The sequence below is a fragment of the Girardinichthys multiradiatus genome, chromosome 19 (genome assembly GCF_021462225.1).
Source record: "Girardinichthys multiradiatus isolate DD_20200921_A chromosome 19, DD_fGirMul_XY1, whole genome shotgun sequence".
Lineage (NCBI taxonomy): Eukaryota > Metazoa > Chordata > Actinopteri > Cyprinodontiformes > Goodeidae > Girardinichthys > Girardinichthys multiradiatus.
Window position 1 is genome coordinate 9,159,503 of NC_061811.1, and position 20,746 is coordinate 9,180,248.

At 41.0% G+C, this 20,746-nt stretch overlaps 3 protein-coding genes and 1 long non-coding RNA gene across 10 annotated transcripts; 2 read left to right on the forward strand and 2 right to left on the reverse strand.

The window, feature by feature from the left end:
* Positions 1–1,613: 1,613 nt before the first annotated feature.
* Positions 1,614–7,595, reverse strand: LOC124855329. Of its 2 annotated transcripts, XR_007035064.1 has the most exons (4): positions 7,200–7,595; positions 3,582–3,710; positions 1,924–2,212; positions 1,621–1,751 (listed from the first exon to the last, which is right to left on the reverse strand). It is a non-coding gene; the product is annotated as an uncharacterized LOC124855329 (long non-coding RNA). The 2 variants fall into 2 exon arrangements; XR_007035065.1 differs by lacking the exon at positions 1,924–2,212 and having other exon boundaries at positions 1,614–1,751.
* Positions 1,677–6,735, forward strand: si:ch1073-416d2.4 (coiled-coil domain-containing protein 42 homolog). Of its 2 annotated transcripts, none has more exons than XM_047345087.1 (9): positions 1,677–1,807; positions 1,895–1,934; positions 2,057–2,233; positions 2,334–2,491; positions 2,565–2,647; positions 3,577–3,749; positions 3,830–3,940; positions 4,024–4,153; positions 6,566–6,735. In XM_047345087.1, coding segments are annotated over exons 1-9 (978 nt in total). In that variant the 5' UTR covers positions 1,677–1,703; the 3' UTR covers positions 6,568–6,735. The 2 variants fall into 2 exon arrangements, with proteins under 2 accessions (XP_047201043.1, XP_047201042.1); XM_047345086.1 differs by having other exon boundaries at positions 4,024–4,140.
* Positions 6,883–12,910, forward strand: LOC124855328 (ubiquitin thioesterase OTUB2-like). Of its 5 annotated transcripts, none has more exons than XM_047345088.1 (6): positions 6,883–7,075; positions 8,611–8,691; positions 8,786–8,904; positions 9,335–9,419; positions 12,278–12,469; positions 12,546–12,910. In XM_047345088.1, exons 1-6 carry the CDS (start codon positions 7,025–7,027, stop codon positions 12,750–12,752), a joined length of 735 nt encoding a protein of 244 aa, XP_047201044.1. In that variant the 5' UTR covers positions 6,883–7,024; the 3' UTR covers positions 12,753–12,910. The 5 variants fall into 5 exon arrangements, with proteins under 5 accessions (XP_047201044.1, XP_047201045.1, XP_047201048.1 ...); XM_047345089.1 differs by having other exon boundaries at positions 12,278–12,454; XM_047345091.1 differs by having other exon boundaries at positions 6,998–7,075; positions 8,577–8,691.
* On the reverse strand, positions 12,811–19,636 carry ddx24 (DEAD (Asp-Glu-Ala-Asp) box helicase 24). The gene is made up of 8 exons (XM_047345085.1): positions 18,591–19,636; positions 18,116–18,505; positions 17,698–17,851; positions 16,125–16,634; positions 15,915–15,990; positions 13,619–13,807; positions 13,304–13,433; positions 12,811–13,211 (listed from the first exon to the last, which is right to left on the reverse strand). The coding sequence occupies exons 1-8, from the start codon at positions 19,372–19,374 to the stop codon at positions 12,928–12,930; spliced, it is 2,517 nt and encodes an 838-aa protein (XP_047201041.1). The 5' UTR covers positions 19,375–19,636; the 3' UTR covers positions 12,811–12,927.
* Positions 19,637–20,746: the final 1,110 nt, after the last annotated feature.

Genomic DNA, 20,746 nt, shown 5'->3' on the forward strand with positions numbered 1-20,746 from the left:
CCAGAGTGATGGGAGCATCAGGGTAAGAAGAAAGGCAGGTGAAGTGATGCACCCATCATGCCAAGTGTCTACTGTACAAGCCTGTGGGGGCAGTGCTATGATCTGGGGTTGCTGCAGTTGGTCAGGTCTGGGTTCAACAACAGTATGCGTTTAAAGAATGAGGTCAGCTGACTACATGAATATACTGAATGACCAGGTTGTTCCATCAATGGATTTTTTCTTCCCTGATGGGACAGACATATTCCAAGATGACAATGTCAGGATTCATCAGGCTCAAATTGTGAAAGAGTGGTTCAGGGAGCATGACACACCATTCTCACACATGGATGGCCACCAAAGAGTCCAGACCTTAACCCCATTGAGAATCGTTGGGATGTGCTGGAGAAGGCTTTGCGCAGCGGTCAAACTCTACCATCATCAATGCAAGATCTTGGTGAAAAATGAATGCAAACCTGGGTGAAAATAAATCTTGTGACATTGCAGAAGTTTATCGAAACAATGCCACAGCGAATGCGTGTCGTAATCAAAGCTAAAGGCTATTAGAAAGCTAAAAGCTAAAGCTATTAGACTGTGTGACCTTTTTTTTTTGGCCAGGCAGTGTATATCAGATAAATTTTACAGGACTTCGGGTGGCTGATGTAAAAAATCATTCATTTGAAAATAAATAGACCTGTTCTTTTATTTGGTTTATTTGGCACAGCATCTAAATGTGCTGGAATGTAAATGTTAAAGCAACCCGAAGCTCTGCTGCACAACTATTATTCCTTCTTCTGCTGTTATAGTCAAAAAAATAAATTTGCAATGACTACTTTTTTCAAAGTGTTGCATCTCACCTTACTCTTGTGATTCAGACTAAACTATCTGATTTCTGTTTGTGGTACAAAGATAACAGCTACACCAGTGGTTGTCAAACCCTGAAATACAAATGCAATATGGCTGCGATGCTCATAAAACCCAGGGATACCTGCAGTAAAAACATTTGTTTTGCACTTCTGACTATCTGGATCTTATTAAATCTTTCACTCATACAGTACTAAATCACCTCCTTTAGGTTTCTACATCGTCTGAGAACACAAAATGCAGAGAAGTGCATTACTATGATCTTGAATTGCTAACAGTAGACAGCCTGGTCACTCAGCATAATTAATTAGTAAATGAAACTGGCTTCAAACTTGGACCACATCTAAATTGGATTCCTGTCAAACTCAGAAGCATGTTTCTACTTTAAAAAAGGTAAAACAAACTTTAAAAAAAAGGAAATAGCACTTGCCTTTCAAATAAATTATACCAAAGACACCACTACAATTCAACTAGGCAGCCTAGGTACCACCAGTGGTACTTGTCCCACAGTTCTAAAACCATGGAGCTACACTATTTTAATAGCAGACACATAACCAGTTTGCACAGCATTTTTAGTTCACCGGCTTAGAAGAGCTCTGGGCCACAGGCAGAAACGTTCAGAACGTGTCCCTGGTCTCCCCCACAAAACATAAATCAGTTATAATTTTGCATATTTACATATTTTTGTTGTCTGCCCTGCTCTGTTCTGTTCAGTCTCAATAAAGCATAAAAATAAAAAAAACCATGCCTCCAGAGTTTTTGTGAAGTGCATTCTGGGCCGTCTCCCTGATGGTTGCTAGGCAACGCCTACACAAACCCAAGAAGAAGAGCCTTGACTGTGTGAAGACACATTTACAGCAGACATGGCGACGTCTCCTCTCCCTGTTCTGGACGGGGACACTTGTCCAAAACTGCAGATGGAAAAAAGAGTGAAAAACGTCTTTGTTACTCAGCTGGAAGACACCAGGTAGGCCTGACCTCCTCGTTTTGAACAGGACATTTAAAAAGGTCTTGACTAAATCACATTGTTAGTAATGATCGGTTTGTTATTTAGAGACAGGAAAAAAGAAATGTTCTACATACCTGCAATGGAGGTAGGAATTAAAACTTTAAAATGTGGAATTGTTGTGACTTTTGCTTTAATTATGCTTGTTGCTTATTGTTGGACATTGCCAGAGTTTGGGTCAGTTCATCTGATTTTTTTTATAATGTCTAGACTCCAGGCAAACTCTTGATGCCTGGATTGAAAACGCTGAAAAAAATGTTAATTTCAAGAAAACAGGCCGAGCTGCATGACGTGGAGGTCCTGCTCGCACTCAAGACACAAGATTTCAGGAGCTGCATGGAGGCTCTTGCTCATAGAAGGTCCGAGCTGGAAATGAAACAACAACAAGTGAGCTGAAATCTCCTGAAGTTAATGTAGCAGACATTTAAAATGCTCTGGGAAAAAAAGACTGTCCTCTAGTGCCTTTTGGTTTTGGATGTTCTTCCAGGCTAAAGAGAAGGAGCTGAAATTCGAGAGGTTTGTGGCTGAGAATGAAGTGAAGCGACGGAGAGTCCTGAAACAGTGTCAAGCTACACTGGAGCAGAACATCCTGAAACAGAGAGAGCTGGAAGACTTGACAGAACAGCTGAAAAAACTGGAAGCAAGGTGAGGATGTGAAACAAATAGTTAATATAAGAAAAAAATTTCATTGTTTGCTGAGCCCATCTCAATCTCACAGGAGGCAAGTTTTAAAGCAGAGAACGGAAAAATACAAAATCTACGAGGACTATTTGATGAAAACTCTAGATCATCTCCCTAGCAGTAAGTCCAGCGCTTATTATATACAGCTGAAACCAGATATTTACATACACTGAAGAAAAAGACATATAATCTTTTTTTATCTCACTTTTTGAAAATAAATTAAATGTAACGTTCTATGTTTTGGTCAGTTAGGATTAACCTAAATAATTTCTATTACGCAGAATAAAATTTATCTGATTAATTCACAACATTTGAGTTAAATCGAGGTACACCTGTTGACGTATTTTAAAGCAACACGTCAAACAATCTTTCCGTGACATCATGGAAACATCCAACAAAATCATAAAACAATAGTGGTATAACCAGCATGGTACTGTCCAGCTATCATACAGTTCAGGGAGGAGATGGGTTCTGTGTCCAAGTAAGGAATATTGTTATATTTAAAGAAAAGGGGGAAGCTTCTAAACCTGAGAACACCATCCCAACCATGAAGTACAGGGGTAGGCAGGATCATGTTGTGTGGGAGTTTTGATGCAGGAGGGACTGGTGCACTATACGAAATAGATGAAATTACGAGGAAAGACCATTATGTGCAAATATTTAAGCAATACCTCAAATCATCAGCTAAGAGGTTAAGGCTCTGTCACAAATTAGTCTCCTAATTGTACAATAACCATAGGCATACTGCCAAATTACTTTAATACTGGCTTAAGCATAATAAGGTCAATGTTTTGGTGTGGTCATCAGAAAGCCCTGATCTCAGTCCCCTAATAAATTTGTGGGTAGAGTAAAAAAAAAAAAAGGGTTTTAAAAACTATTTTCTCTCATTATTTTGACATTTAGCAAAAAGAAATGATTTTGTTAATCCACTCTGACCAAAAGCAGGAATTACTGCCATACAGGGAGGAAGAATGTGAATGTATTTCAATCTCCTCTGTTAATTTGGCCTTGGCATCAAGATGGAACAAAACGTGTGCAATTTCTTCCAGTTTACCATCACAGCAGCTACGAATCTTTGGTCACGCCCATCATTCGGCGCCACGAGACGCTGTCCATCACCCACCAGGAACTGCTGCAACGTTTGCGGCACATGGACGTGGAGGTGGAAAAGGGTCAGCGGCAGCTGCAAAGCATGAAGCAGCAGCACAGCATTAAAAAACTGGTAAGAGATCTACAGTATAAGCCTTTAGATAATACTTCTGATTATCATACGGCTGTAATGATTGTATTTTTCATGCACAGATGTCAAACAAAGAATTATCTGAACTGCAGAGCGAGTTAGAAAGCCTCAAAGAGAAGAACAAGCAGGCTGAGGTTAACCTGCTGATGAAACAAGATATATCAAGAGACAAGGTGTGCTTTCTTCAACATTAGAGTTTAAAGATGGTTTAAAGACAGTAGATAAAAACACGGAAATGTGCATCCGTGTCTCCCAGGTTGAAGAAGTTGGAAAATTACTTATGGCTGTCAACAATCTAGCACAACAGTGTTACCTTCCAGAGTTTGGACCGCTGGAAAGCATGAGTGTACTGACTATGATGGACATGGTGAAGGTAACATCCTCATGTACGGAGCTCCCTATCTGCATTCAAATAATACAGTCGAACTGGAATAATAAGCAAGATTATTTTCATTACTCGGTTCAAAGTTGAAGGTTAAAATGCACTCGTGAAAAATTAGGACACTCGGTGAAAGCCTGTGTATACTTATTTGGGCATAACTGATATATTTATATCAACTTAAACAATGATGATAAATACAGGTAAAATTAATAAAGAATAACATCAAAAGAAAAATAAAATTTTTGAGTATTTCTTTATTGTAATTTGTTTTAAGTGTATTTTTTTGGTGAAGCACACATTAGGACGCCTCTGCATTTCTTCATACTTAAAATAGCTAAAATCACACCCAGATATCTGGAGCACATGGTTAGATCATTTTTACATAGTTCAGCTCCTGACTGTTGAGATGAGGGTGAACACTCTCAGGATCCAAAGAGTTGTCTGATGCCTGTAGCAGCTTGTGAGTCTGGTAGGACATTTAAAGAGGTAACATAGTTTAAAATCACTGTAAGGAAATTTGTGGACTGCCAACAAGCCCAGGACTGGCTATCCAAGCACGTTCATCTTAAGAGCAGACGCCAATGTGCTAAAAGAAGTCTCCAAAAATCCTAAAATCTTATCATGGGACCTACAACTGGTGCTGTGATGACAACTGTTGATATGAATGTGCACACCTGTACAGTCAGAAAGAGACGGCACAAGTTTAACTTTCATGGGAGGTGTTTAAAGAAGAAAGCTCTCCAAGAAAAACATGAAGGTTGGACTAAAGTTTACCAGAAAGAAGCCAGACAAAGACCAGGACCAGGAGTCTGGAATAATGTCCTTTAGACACCAGAAAAGAAAATGTTTATCATAAACCAAATAGACGATTTTAGGAAAATAACCTTATTCCAACCATGAAGTATGAAGGTAGAAGGGTCATTGTTTAGGGATGTATTACTTCAGCAGAACCAGGCTAGCTCATAAAATCCACCATGATTTCTATAGTTTTTTTTTTGCAGCACTAGTGGCCTTTATTTTTGTTATTTAGTAGGCAGACAGTAAGTGGGGTGGGGTGGGGTGGGGGGGATTAAGACATGCAGCACAGGTCTCCAGGGTCAGGACTTGACCCTGGGACAGCTGCGTCAAGGACTGAAGCCTCTGTATATGGCGTGGCGTAGCGGTAGAGCACACTGCTACACAGCACGACACGCCCCCATCATAATTTCTACTCTGTATCAGAGAGTTCTTAAGGGAAATGTAAGATCATCTGTAAAAAGATTAAAGTTGAAGCAGAACTGTATCCTGAAACATGACAATGACCCAAAACATACCAATAAATCCACCAAGAACTGAGTGAGAATGAAGAAAAGGAAAGTACCAGATTCTAATCTCAATGAGATGCTGTGGAGTGACTTAAAACACTGTTTACCCAATGAATCACTTTTTTTCATAGAGTTCTATAGAGATAAATTAAAACAAGATTAGACATTTATACGTGAACATTTCTTTGGAAAGAACTCAATATTTAATTAATGTCGTACCATTTTCACGACTGTACATGTAAACTGTATAACTAGGGTTAGAATTCTTCTGACAGAACTGGTGTAACTGAGTTGAATTTGTAGGTTGCCTTGCCTACACGAACTTTTTAGCCCCGACCACAAATTCTCTATGTAACTGAGATCAGGGCTTTGTGATGCCCACTCCAAAATCGTCCTTAATCCACTTTGCAACTAATTTGGTGGTATGTTGTTTATTTGGAAGATCCATTTATGCCCAAGCTTCAATTTCCTGTCTAAAGTCTTAAAATATTAGTTCCTCATGGTGCCATCTATTTTGAGAAGTGCACCAGTCCCTCCTGCATCAAGGCACGCAACATGATGCTGCCACCCTTGTCCTTCATAGTAGAGATGCTGTTTCCAGATCTACAAGTTTCCCCATGTAAATGTGAAAACGGTCCTTGAGGCCAAATTAGTAAGGCCCACAGGACACATCTCCAAAAATGAACATCTCCGTCCTTGAGTGCAATTGCAAACTGTAACTTGGCTGTCCGGAGCAATGGCTTCTAGCGGCTTTCAAGAAGTGTGTTTGAGGTGTTCCCTGAAATACATCCATTGGCTTACAAGGTTATGACATCATCATCATCAAGGCATTCCCAAATTGTTTTAAGACACAGTCATCTTAGTGTATGTAAATGCCTGACTTTACAAAAAGTAGACAAAAATAATCTGTAGAAGATTTTCCTTCTGATCAATCTGGCATTTAGCAAATATGGATTACTTTGTTGTTCCTAATTGATCTAAAACAGGACATATTTCATCTGATTTAATATCTGACACTGAAAAAAAAAGTTTATTTTCGCCTTTTTTTATATAAATATGTGGTTTTTGTACAAACTGATCAGACGAAATAAATGTCCAACTAAATATTTCAGGAGTTCATTCTGGACAAGGCGGACACCGAGAGGAGAGCGAGGAGGCTGGAGTCCTGCTCTACAACAGCTTTGACTGACAAACGATGGAGAGATTCACTAAAAAGCATCGGAAGCAAAACCCAAATCAAAAGTTCAAGTAAAGTTAGTAAATGACTGAGACATTCAACTGATGCTGTTGTTTTTGTTCTTTTTCACACTCTGACTTTGTTACCAAAGGTACTTGTAGTTTTTGTTGGAAGGTTTAGTCAAGCTTTCTTTCTGCTAAGCACATGTAAAACTGTTTTATTAGACTGAGTCATTTTTCTTCTGCATTTTAAACAGGTTTCCACCTGAGTGTGTCTTTAAGTTCCAGAACTGGGAAAACGCCATGAGGATGTAACCATTGTTTAATTTTAAAAGGAAATGTTTAAATTCAAATAATGCATTCGACCATGAAGGAATGCACATGATCAACAAAATATGCAATGCGGTCTCTTTGTATATTTAGCAACCCGGCTACAAGCATTTATGGTAAGATAGAAAAAATACTCATTTAAGACATACAGGTAAAAAAAAACATTTTACTCTTTGATGATAATTTTAGATTAGGCTGAAGAGCCATTTACAAAATGTGGTAAAATTAAATTAGACATACCTTTTGGGATTTAAGTTGGGTGATTTGTGTACAGATGAGGTAATAATTTGGATCATCTGGTATTTAGGTCTCTATGGAATATGCTTCATTTGCCCTTTCCACATTTATTGGCACATCTGCTAAAGACATGAAAAAGCCTGAAAACATATTGTTCTGTTTATTGCACCAGCAAAATCTTACACTGAAAAACTGCAGGCCTCTAACAGTGAGGTTAGCTGATGGGTTTACCTCCCTTACCATAGACCTCTCTGTGTGTGGGGGAACAGAAGCTGAGGTCCTCATCTAACCTAGCCTTGTTTTTCAGCTCCAGTATTTAACTTTTTTATTACTGCTCTGACTGTAGATATTAGCACATTTAAATTAGTAGTAATATGTTTTGTATTAATTAAATTAAGAAGGTCAGAATCAGAATCAGAATCAGAAAAGCTTTATTGCCAAGTACGTTTTTGGACATACAAGGAATTTGTTTTGGCGTAGTCGGTGCAATACAGTACAAATTAAACAGTACAAACATATCTACAATATAATATAAATATAAGTGCACAGTTTTAAGTGAGTGAGAGTAAATATAGAGCAGTAATGTTGAATATGTTCTCTTGCCTTTGCCATTTTGAAGAGAATCATGTCTTTTTTAAACCCCTACGGAAACAGGAAGTCAAAGATAACTATAGCATTATTTAAAAAAAAAATGCTTCAGGTAAATTTATGAAATTGATTGTTAGGGTACCATTTAATGTGGCAGTTGTGATTCTGATAAAAAAAATATAAATATATATATTAAAAAGTTTTTGGCACCTAACTAAATGTACTCACATTAAAAGTTGTATTTTTGCTGCTGCTTTATTTGAAGGTTTTTTACATTTTTTGGGGAGAGGCAATTGAAGCGCGCCGTATATCATACATTCTGCAGAATATACAATAAAATGATGACATGATAGCTTTATTTAACTGTATAGACTGTTAAAGTTCTTGTTGTCAAATAAGCTGTGGTATTATATTTTCAGTGGACCCAACAGAAAGGAACTTTAACACCACATTTATGGCTCCATAACATTAGTGCTTGATTGGATTGAAGATATGTTCAGTTTGTGCATGCACAATTCAACGATTAAAGTATGTTTAAAATTCCTCAAATAAATCCGTAATTCACCTGCTTTGGTCTTTGAAAAGGACGTAAATTCATCCACCATACCTTTCACCTGTCACTCAAAATTACATCAGTATGACGTCAGCAACGTGTACTGGCCCTTTAAACGAATTACGCACATGCTCTTCCGCAAACATCCGGTTTTCGGAAAGTGGAAGTACATTTTTTTTTGCAAAACGCGTTTAAACGCATCTTTTGACGCACGTCATGTTGCGTGTGACCGTGTGAAGCTGCGCTTTGGTCCCGAAGCTGCTTGATTTTCAGCAGATGGAGGTCTGCAGCCTGGTTTCACGGAAAGAGGACATTTCATCGCTGCTGCCCGAGGAAACGAGTCCCAAGTATAAAGTATGCAGCTTCATGAACCACTGAACAGCACAAAGTACGCAGCTTTATGTGATTTAGTCGGTCCGCTGTGTAATAACCAAAGCTCTCCTCTTAGGATTTAGGCCGCCAGTTCTCGGCAGTGAGGAAAGTTTGTGGTGATGGGAACTGCTTCTACAGAGCTGTCTGCTTCGCACACCTGGAGTCAGTCCTGCACAGTCCCAAAGCCCTGCAGAGGTCAGTAATGGACTGTACAATGCAGAGACCCATAGTTAAGTTCTAGGCCCCTGCAGAGGCCAAAATCTGCACTATGCGTACTGCCATTACCCTGCAGAGGTCAGTAACTGTACTCTGTAGAGACCCAGATCCCTGTAAAGGTCAGCAATGAACTGTTCAATGCACAATCCCAGGGCCCAGCAGGCGTCAGTAACTCTACCGTGCAGAGACCCAAAGCCCTGCAGAGGTCCAAAACTGTACTTTGCACAACGATGGAGAGGAAACTACTGTTTGTACAATCCCAGTGACTTACTAACCTCTGCAGAGTCAGTTAGAAACAGTAATCTGCACAGTCCCCAGAGCCCTGCAGAGGTCAGTTGGACACTGTGCTGCTCAGTATCAGCACATATGAAAAAATGTTTTATGTCTGGTCTTTCTTGGTTTATTACAGGTTTAAGGACCAGGTCTTACAGAGTGGAGATGTTTTGGTTTCTGCAGGATTTGACGAGACTTCATTCAGCCACCACCAGAGCACAGTGAGTTTAACTCTACACTCCGTTTAGTTTTGAGTCATTTTTCTAATTAATAAAATCAGTGTAAGAGGAAACACACGTAGCCATTTGTTTTTTTACCTGTGACATGAAATCGGACTAAACCTTTCTTGTTTTGGGTCAGTTATTTCTATTGGCTAAATGCCAGAATATTTAAAAGGCTTTTTTTAAGAGAATCTTTTTATTACCTTTTTTAGTTCAGAAGTTTACCTGGACTAGGATTACTATAGCTTGAGACATGCTGGAAAAGCCCAGATGGCTTTTCGAGCTTCTTACAGGTTAATTTACTTACGAGTTAATTGGAGGCACACCTGTGGATACATTTTAATGCAACACCTCAACACACTGCTTCCTTGTGTGACATAATGGAAAAATCAAAAGAAATCAGCCAAGATATCAAGAGAAATGTGGACCTCCATAAGGTAGGTTCCTCCTTGGGTATAATTCCCAGATGTCTGAAGGTGCATCTTATATGAACACCATAGGAATGTCCGGCAATCATACAGTTGAAAGGGTCACTCAGTGAGAAAGAAGCCATTATTCTAAAAGCAACATAAAACTGATTGATTGAAGTTTTGCTAAATGCACTCAGGGACAAAGTTGTAAATATTTGGTGAGATGTTCTGTGGTCTGATAAAACTAGAATTTGATTGGCTTTATTGGCTGTTGAAACATTTAGAGGAAAAAGAGGGAAGCTTGTAAGCCTGAGATCATCCTCCCAACTTTGAAGTACGGAGGTGGCAGTATCATGTGTTGGTGTTTTGGTGCAGGATGGACTGGCCTACAAACGTGGAAGGATAATAAAATGCTGGGTACAAGTCATGCAGACTAAAATGCAATTCAACCAAATACTAAAATGTACAAAGATTCCTGTCTTTGAAGAGAGCAATAAGACATGCTCTCATTATTCTAGCATTCAGCAAATAGAATTTCAGCAACCCTGACCTAAAACCCTGAAAGCTGGGTTTAATTTAATGTCAGAGAAAAAGGGTTGTGGAAAAACACACTACAGACTGATCCAACTTTGATGTAATGTCCTTAAAACAAGTCAAAATGAGGCTCAGTATTGTGTGTGGCCTCCACGTGTCTGTATGACCTCCCTACAACGCCTGGTCATGCTCCTGATGAGACGGTGGATGGTCTCCTGAGGGATCTCCTCCCAAACCTGCACTAAAGCATCCGCCAACTCCTGGACAGTCTGTGGTGCAACGTGACGTTGGTGGATGGAGCGAGACATGATGTCCCAGATGTGCTCAATCGGATTCAGGTCTGGGGAACGGGCGGGCCAGTCCATAGCTTCAATGTCTTCATCTTGCAGGAACTGCTGACACACTCCAGCCACATGAGGTCTAGCATTGTCCTGCATTAGGAGGAACCCAGGGTCAACCGCACCAGCATATGGTCTCACAAGGGGTCTGAGGATCTCATCTCGGTACCTAATGGCAGTCAGGCTACCTCTGGCGAGCACATGGAGGGCCAAATGCCACCCCACACCAATACTGACCCACTGCCAAACCGGTCATGCTGAAGGATGCTGCAGGCAGCAGATCGCTCTCCATGGTGTCTCCAGACTCTGTCACGTCTGTCACATGTTGTCAGTGTGAACCTGCTTTCATCTGTGAAGAGCACAGGGCACCAGTGGCGAATTTGCCAATCCTGTTGTTCTCCGGCAAATGCCAAGCGTCCTGCACGGTGTTGGGCTGTGAACGTTTGTGGACGTCAGGCCCTCATACCATCCTCATGGGGTCCGTTTCTAACCGTTTGTGCAGACACATGCACATTTGTGGCCTGCTGGAGGTCATTGTGCAGGGCTCTGGCAGTGTTCCTCCTGTTCCTCCTTGCACAAAGGCAGAGGTAGCGGTGCTGCTGCTGGGTTGTTGCCCTCCTACGGCCTCCTCCACGTCTCCTGGTGTACTGGCCTGTCTCCTGGTAGCGCCTCCAAGTTCTGGACACTACGCTGACAGACACAGCAAACCTTCTTGCCACAGCTCGCATTGATGTGCCATCCTGGATGAGCTGCACTACCTGAGCCACTTGTGTGGGTTGTAGAGTCCGTCTCATGCTACCACGAGTGTGAAAGCACCACCAACATTCAAAAGTGACCAAAACATCAGCCAGAAAGCATAGGTACTGAGAAGTGGTCTGTGGTCCCCACCTGCAGAACCACTCCTTTATTGAGTGTGTCTTGCTAATCGCCAAAGATTTCCCCCTGTTGTCTTTTCCATTTGAACAACAGCTGTGAAATTGATCGTCAATCAATGTTGCTTCCTAAATGGACAGTTTGATTTCACAGAAGTTTGATTTACTTGGAGTTATATTGTGTTGTTTAAGTGTTCCCTGTATTTGTTTGAGCAGTGTATATGGATGAGATCACAGGGTTAACTGTTTCTCTATTAGAACCAAGCCATGAGACTGATTCATACATTTTTATTAACTATTAATATTGTTAATATCCAAGTCAGTAACTGTATTTAATTACAGCGATTAATATTAGCCCATTATGGACCTGTACCCCTTCACTTTCTAAAAATATGAACTTAGCTCTTCAAACAGCAACAAACTTTTAATTTTAAAGTATTGTCTTTGTTTCATTTGCATTTTATGTGAACGAAGCAGTCACAGCAAGCCCAAACCAGTTGGTTGAGATCAACTGATCTGGGCTTGCTGTGTCTGCTTGTAAACATTTTGGCACTAGAACTAATAATTATGCAAACAAGCACAGCTTTGAATGTGTTTCTTGCTCCGGTTTTCAAATACCACAGGAAAGAAAAATGACAGAAATGTGTCCCGCCTCTGCTGCTCCCTTGATGTGATATTTCCTGCTGCTTCGTCTTGCCCTGCAGGTCCTACATGTGGTGGATCAATGCATGGCTGCAGAGCATGAGGACACTCTCCTCAGGCTATTCAACGAGCAGCTTATCTCTGACAGTGTGGTGCAGTTCCTCAGGCTGCTCACATCTGCCCACCTCCAAACCCATGCAGACGACTTCTGCAACTTCATCGAGGCACCAGATTTAAAGGTGTACTGTCGTCAGGTAGGTAATAAACCTGTGTTGCCTGCTGAGAATGTTTAATATTTGAGCTAATGAAGTCTATCTTGGCCTCATTCAGGAAGTGGAGGTGATGGCGATGGAGTGCGACCACGTGGACATCTTGGCCTTGTCGCAGGCTCTGGACGTTGGGATCCACATCGCCTCTATGGAGGGTGATGAACAGCAGCTGGTCCACCACATCATTCCCGAAGGAGCAGATCCATCCGTGCGTCTCCTCTACCAGATGTCACATTACAACATTCTCTACCGACAGACTCAGCTCTGATCTGCTCAGGAAACAGCAGCACTTTTCAACTGGGGAAAAACACACTCAGGCTTTCAGATCCTTAAGAAAAGAGGCCTTTATAAAATATTCCAGTCCATTCAAACAGCTACATAATTAGCAGGAATTAAGGTGAAATAAAGCCGTTTTTAGTACAGAAACTTTTTGTAAAATCATCTCACGCCTGCTTCTTCACCCGTTTCTTCTGCTTTTGTTCTTTCTGCTGCTGTGAAAAACCTCTCTTCAGCTTCTGTGTCATCTTCTGTCCTGAAATCCTGGTCAGGGCACTTTCCATCCCTGCAACGGACATGTTTGCCAGGGCGAGTTTTCCCATTTTTGTGGGATACTTTGTTTTCACCACATACTTGAATATCGGCTGAGAGATTAGATGCTTTAAATGCTTCTTCATCCCTTTCACCATTTTCTGCTGCTCGCTGTTCGCATCCTGCTCTCTAGCGCTTCCTGTGGACACAGACGGTTCTTCAGGGGTTTTTTTTTTCTTAGTGACCTGATATATTTAACATCTCAGTGGGGTGTGCTCAGTTTGATCTTACCCATGAGGAGATCATCGTCGAGGTCCACCTCCAGGGCCTTTGCTGCCTGCTTAAACCAGGAGTCATGCTGCTTCTCTTTGCTGTTGAAGAACTCGATCTTTTCTATCTTCCTGGCAAGGTTCACTCGCTCCTGTAAAGTGCCAGAGTTGGTGACATAAAATCCCAGCAGCTAGGGATTTTTATTGGTGGGTAGAAGCATTTTAACAAACGGGAGTTCTAGGATCATTTTAATTTAGAAACACCATCTTTCCACAGACCTCATTTTGCAGCCCTGCATGTGGCTTTGTTGTCACACATGATGCTGATGGATTATACCTTGATTGCCTCCATGCATCTGTTCTCTAAGGGGAACACGGAGAGGTCCTCGTCCTTCCCGAGGGTCTTGGAAATCTTTTTGAAGTTCATCACATCGTCTGGGCCAATCAGCAGCAGACTGAGGCCCTCTTTGGTGGCTCTTGCTGTGCGGCCGCTTCGATGGACATACGTCTCTGATGTTCGAGGAACCTGAAGGACAAATAACATACTTGCTTTATTTCTGCACTGAATTCACAAAGCAGATTTCACTAAAATCAGATCACTGCTGTTTGCTCTTCAACAATCAAGTCATGTGGAAGTGATAGAAAAAATATTTTCGTTTTTAAATTAATACTTTAATTAGGCCTCCTGGATCACTTAACATTTTCCCCGCATTGCTATGGCTGTGATGGTGAAAACGTAGAAAACTTGGCCAGGGGTGAAATTCAAGTTTTCTTTTCTTCACATCTTTAATGGCTCCCATTCAAAATTAATTTTTTCAATACACTACTACTGTTACAGGCTTTGTTTTTATTTGCTGCTGTTGAAATCCCTCCAAAATGTCATGTTTTGCTTTCCTCTTGGTGAAGACATTTTTTCATGCATTGTAAATAAGCTAATTTGGGATGGGAAACAATGTACTCATTAAAAAAAAAAAAAAAAACTAAATATGAATAGTCATGTATGGTAACGACTAAATTTAATAATGGCAATCATGAAAAAGGTTCATATTTTTATTGCAATTTTCACAGAGCATTTTTGTGCCCACGGGACACAGGTAGAGGACCACAGAGAAGGAACCTTTAAATGTTAACAGAGATCTCCATGTTCTGACCTAATGAGACTTTCCCAAAAACCTGAGGAACATCTGACTGGAGCAATAACATTTCTGAAGTTTCCAAAATCAAAAAGTGATGCTGCAGATTGAAAATCAGAGGAACAATGCGCCCCTTTAACGGATTCACTCTGAGATAAAAAGCAAGGACTCAAGTTAAACTTATGTAGTCTTTACAAATATACTCTGAATGTTACAACTTTTATAATTATAAACGCATCATAAAAAAAGGAAACCCTGGTGTGCAATATTATTTGAACTCTCATGTCAGAAATTTAAAAAAAGTCTGATTTGATTTCCATGCGGGGTGTTGCTGAGGTTTTTGTTCTGCCCTTTAATAAAACAACTTGATTTTAACAGTTTAAACTGTTTCTTTTAATAAAAAGTATTGGATAAAATATCAAGTAAATTTTAATGACTGTGTCACTGCAGAGAGACGCTGTTTCAGAGTAGATTTTCCTTTGTGTCTATTTTCAGAATTAGAAGCACGTGCAAACTCAGTTTTGGAAACATTTAGGACCCACATAAAGGTCTGTGCACCTGTCCCCGAGTTACTTACATAAATCTAAAGCAAGAATTTGTTTTTTTTAAATGTTACAATGAGGACAAAACTATTTTTAAATCTGCAGGTAACAGAATCGCAGCATCAGCAGGACTCTGTGCTGACCTCTTTATTTTATTATTAACCAGTTTCATGCTTTTATTTTGGTTTGCATTGTTTTTGTTCAAGGTTTCTTAAAACATTCCTACACACAGAGTAGAAAATAAAACACTAGAAGTTTCTCTACAGAGAGCAGACTTCAAATATGGAGTCAGAAAACACCAGAGACTGGACAGAAGGACGAAGGAAGAGAGTGAGGTAAGATGAAGAGGGAAGGATTGAAGGCAGGAAAGAAAGGAGGTGGAACAGGGAATTAGGAAGGAAAGGAAGCGAGGTCAAATGTAGGACTCCAGGAAGGAAGGAAAAATAGACACGAAAGAATGGAATCAAGCAAGGACACAAAGATGGACAGATGCGACAAGGAAGGAGGGAGGCAATTAAGAACACAAAGAAGGAAGCGAGGACAGAATGATGGAAAGGACAGACACAAGGAAGAAAAGGACATAGGACATAAAAAAAGACAGGACAGAAAAAGGCAAGGAAGGGGGGTAAAAACAATGTCACAAGGGAGTAAGGAAGAAATTAAACGAGAAGGGTACAAAAGACGAATGGAGGTAAGACGAGGAAAGAATGAAAGAAAGGAAGCAAATAGGGCAAAAAAGGAGACAAGGAAGAAAGAAACAAAAAGTAGGAATGTCATGATTGAGAGATAAGGAAGGACAGAAGTTAATTATTTAGACACTGAGTCAAGGGGTAAAGAATGGAAATACTTTTTTTTTTCCATTCTCTTATTTTCTGTTTTTTCCAACCAGTAAGTAAACCAGTAACTAAATGTGTGAGAATATGTTGAGGCTGAAGATGGGAGGATCCTATGGGCTCACCTGATAGTGAATAACATGTTGAACGTCGGGGATGTCGAGGCCCCGCGCGGCCACATCAGTCGTAAGAAGAACACAGCTGTGGGGAAAGGTTGGTACATCCAAAGTCAGAGACATGGGAACACTGGTCGGTTTCAACAGTTCAGATGAGATCAGATTCAAATTATGACAAGACATTTTCTCCCAGAGATACCTGAAGGCTGCAGGACTTACTTCTGTCTTTCAGCAAAGCGTTCCAGGTTTTTGAGGCGCTGTTTCTGGTGCATGTTGGCATGCAGAGCGAGAGGACTACAGTCCAAGATAACCAGAAGAGCAGTGAGCCTCTTGATGCATTCGATGCTGTTGGCGAACACCATGGTGCGCCCAGGATACTGAATCAGGAAGTAGTACAGATAGAAGTCCTTCTCATCCTTCTGACAACAGATTTGTGTTTCAGTCAGGCTCTCCACGGTGGCCTCCTTCCTGGTGAGGTCGATGACTTTCGGTTTGGACTTAATCCCCACCTTTTCCATCAGGATTTCCAGTTTGCTCCTGTTTTCCGGCTTCTTCTTCTTCTGAAGGACACGGCTGGGCAAACCGTGAACCATCGTTAGAGTGGCGGAGAACACGAATGTCTGTCTGGTGGGATTAAAGTGTGTGGTGTTCAGCATCTCCAGGAGGCTCTCCAGCTCTTCAAAGTGACCTCTTTCTACCATGCGGTCGGCTTCATCAATGACCAGACACCTGCAGCACAACAGGGCAGCATCACTCAACAATTACCACACTTTTCAGAGATCTAGAGTATAAAGTATTGCTGTACACACTTTGGATTTTCTTAGATCATTTAAAAATATTTTTAAAGTAACTATTCTGCAGTTGCACCTGAAAATATTCAACTCCCACTGTGAAATAAGTTTTTAAAAATATACGCGATATATATGCGATCTGGAGGTTCACAATAAGTTGCTGTAAAAAAAGGATGTTGCAGCTGTTTTTTTTAAGAAAAGTCCCGAGACAAGACCATCAGCGGTCTCAGTGCCACAACACAACTTTGTTTTTCTGCCACTTCCAGGCAGCATAGCCTTTGTTCCTTTAAATTTGTAAAAAGTGCTTATAACTGGAACTCCAGGGACATTCAGCAGCTTTATATTTTTGTATCCTTTTCAGTTTGTGCAAGACAATAAAAGCTTTTCTGCAGTTTTTGGACAATTCTCTTGAATGAATGATATTTCTAACATGTTTAAAAATTTACCATCAGCAGTCAAGGTATTCAGGGCAGTCTGATGCAACTAAGGTAGCTACTGATTGGTTGCATCAGGTGGACCTGAAAACAAACGTGGCTCTTATGAAATATTAAAGGGGGCTGAATAATTTTGAGACTGCAGTAATCATGCTGGGGAAGCAGCATCAGAGACAGGGACCTAAAAAAGCCCAACAAGCTAATGAAGGCTGGCTCTGTTCTGGGGACTCCTCTAGAACCTCTGGAGATCATTGTACAAGGAAGGATTCTTCATTATGGAGCCCTAATCAAGAGAACAACTGTAGAAGCTGTGGTCTAAATGACCATAAAGTAGAAAATCATCACAACGCTACAGAGGCGGGTCTTAAAGGCAGTTTTCTGTGTAAACTTTATGTTTTTTCCCAATTTAAACTGAGTAGTATGCTGCTCTGTGGGTCTGGTGACTTTCTCAGGTTGCTGCCTCTTGGTTGGCAATCATGACTTCTTATAATAAAAAACTTTTTTCCCTCCATGTTTTAATATACATTTTATGAACCTGTACCCAGAGGAATCTGAACTGTGACTCACTTCAGCTGTCTGAGGTTGAGCAGATGAGGATGCCGCTCCTTGATCAAGTCCCACAAACGTCCCGGAGTGGCTATGATTATCTCCGGCCTGCGCTTTAGCATCCTCCGTTGCTTCTGCTGAGCCATTCCACCCACCACTATGGCTGTTTGGATGTCTGCAGGACAGGAAGACAGGCGGTGTGGGAGAAAGACAGAGATGACGAGTTTTCTTCTGACACTTCTTGGATTAGTAACTCCAACACAAAACACTGAATACAACTAAATGCATCGGTGCTCTGACTGAGCTCGACAACAGTTATTATTCTACCATGAGCACCAACACGAATGTTTTTATCAGTTGGCCCCTGACTGGAGATCTAAATCACGGTAAATTATCTTGAACACACTCACACGGATCTTTGTGTTTAATCACGACTTACCCGTGTATTTTGCGACAGCATCAATGTGGTGTTTGACCTGAACAGCCAACTCCCTGGTCGGAGTGAGAACCAGTCCGAGGAGAGGCTGGTTCTGCCCCTCATCGACCTTTCCTTTGAAATCAAACTCTGCGTCATCAATCACTCGAACACACCCAAGCTGCTCGTCCTGATCTTCACCCTCAGCGCCCTGTTCATCTTCATCAGAGCCTGCATTAGTCTGGTCCACTTCGCGTTCATCATCTTCTTCTGAAGGCTCCGTGCTGTCATCCTGTTGTTCTCCAGTTTTGGGGTCCTCTGTGTCACCTGGTTCGGTTGTTTTCCTCGAGCCGTTCTTCCACTCCAGGATGGTGTGGATCATGGGAATTCCGAAAGCTAAAGTCTTCCCACTTCCTGCAATTACAAATCAGTTTCAGTGAACACCATTAAGGAAAGGTTTCTTGATGCACCCCTCTGTGGCCACCTAAAATAGTCTTACCGGTCTCAGCCGCCCCCAGGATGTCCATACGGTCTCTGATAGCTGAAGGCAGAGCCAGAGCTTGAATGGAAGTGGGTGAAGTGAACCCCAGCCTGCTTAAAGCCTCCAGCACTGCAGATGGGACAAACAGGTCATTCCAAGCACTCACATCAGAATTTTTCTCCTCAGAACCAGAAAGTGCTGCATTCGTCCAGTTCTTTCTCTGCTTTTTTGGAGGCTTTATCTGATCCTGTCTGGGTTCTTCTGGAAGTGATGGAGGTTTGATGCTTGTCTGTTTCTCTGTGACTGCAGGCTGCTCTGTTTTCTGGCTTGATTTCTTCTTTTTCTTCTTCTTTTCTCTTCTATTTGTGGTACTAGACTGAGCAGGTACAGAGGTAGCAGCTGTTTCTTTCTCATTCTCTCCATCCTCCTCAATGGGTACTTCACTTTCCTGCATCACGTCCTTATTGGTGCCACAACTACCTGTCTCTGGATCATTTGCAGCCACTTTCTCGTGTTTCTTCTTCTTCTTCTTCTTCTTGGCAGGTTCGGCCGCTTCCTCTACAGCCTGCTCGGCTTCTCTCTTCTTTGCCTGTTTCTTTTCCTTTCTCACCTCTTTCGCAGCCTTCCCGCTGTTTACCAAACGGTAGGAGGTCAGCTCCTCGAAGCAGATCAAGTCCTGCAGGCCTTCCTGTGAGAACAGATGAGGATCCAGCTCCACGGGTTTCCATTTGCCTTTCATGTCGAAGCTCCGTCTGACCGAGGAAACCCGCTTATCTCCAGTTTTCCCCTTCTTTGGCTTCATTTTTCTTCAAACTGGAACCAGTTTTCCCAACGTGCTGAACTACTTCCTGAGTCTTTATATGCGCATGCGTGCTGCGCCGGTTCGCGCTTTAAAACTAGGCCCAATTTCTTTAACGGGTATGTTTTAGGCGGAATACCCAGCGAAGATTATCAATAAGAACAGTTGACCTAAAGTGAAGCGGCTTCAGTCTGGTCAGACAGCACATGACACGAGGGCGCAGCCATGACAGTATCGTCACGTGGTTTGAAAAAACTTTATTCGTCCAACGACGTGAACAGTGAATCAGGATTGTCCCACTGCGCAGCAGATGACTTATTTTATGTTCAAAATTCCTAAAACAGGTAAACTTCTGTTATAAGAAACACATTTTTTGTTTCTGCAGTGGAGGCAGAAAACGATCCTCCACTGTAAACGAGGTCATGCTATACACTTCAAAAATTAAAACACTGTTTCTAGTAGTACTGCTGTACACACCGAATATATAATATACAATACAGAGTACTTTTTACCTTTATTATTCTATATTTTCTCCTAAATTATTCAACGCTCAACATATGCAGTGATATGAGCCATATGGGCAGTTGTCCAGGGTGGCATTTGAAAAATGAATCTGTCTCCTTGAACAGGTTTTCCACTGCTTTTATTTATCTGTAGTTAACTGGGAGTTAATAGGACGACTAGCTTGTACCTTGTGCAAGACTGCACTGTATATTTATCCCACCCCTGAATCTCATTTTCTAATTTAAATTAGTTGGAGGGCGGCAGGAGGGTCTCGCCCAGACACCATTCATGTGAGAACTGCCACTGACCCCCCTGTGCAAAGTATTATTATTGGCAAAATATAAAAGCCAACAGCTGTTTGCAATAAATAAAGCAAACAGGAGTAATTTCAATGACTCGTCACTACTTATACAGGTAGTGGGTACTCCAAGTTAAACACTTTTACTGACAAGAATATTCTTAAAATAACCCCTTCATGACAAGCATCTTTATACGGGGTGTCGTTTGTAAAGTTACACAGTCAACATTTTGAATAATTTAGCCTGTCAAATGAGAAGAAAAATGGCGGTTCATTTAAAGGTCATATTTTCACCATGTCATTCATACATTTAAAAATGTCACAGCTCCAACTAAACTAAATATTTGTCTTGCAAACTAAATACTTAGCTTGGAGATAAATAATTGGCATACTAACTAAATATTTAATTTGTAACTAAATATTTAACTTGCTAATTAAATATTCCGTTTGGAACTGTGACATTTCTAAATGTATGAATGACATGGAAATTTTTTTCTCTAATGACAGGTTAAACAACTCAAAATATTGCTGTCAGTTTTTGAGTATGGCCACCATATCTTTAGTACTTTGTAG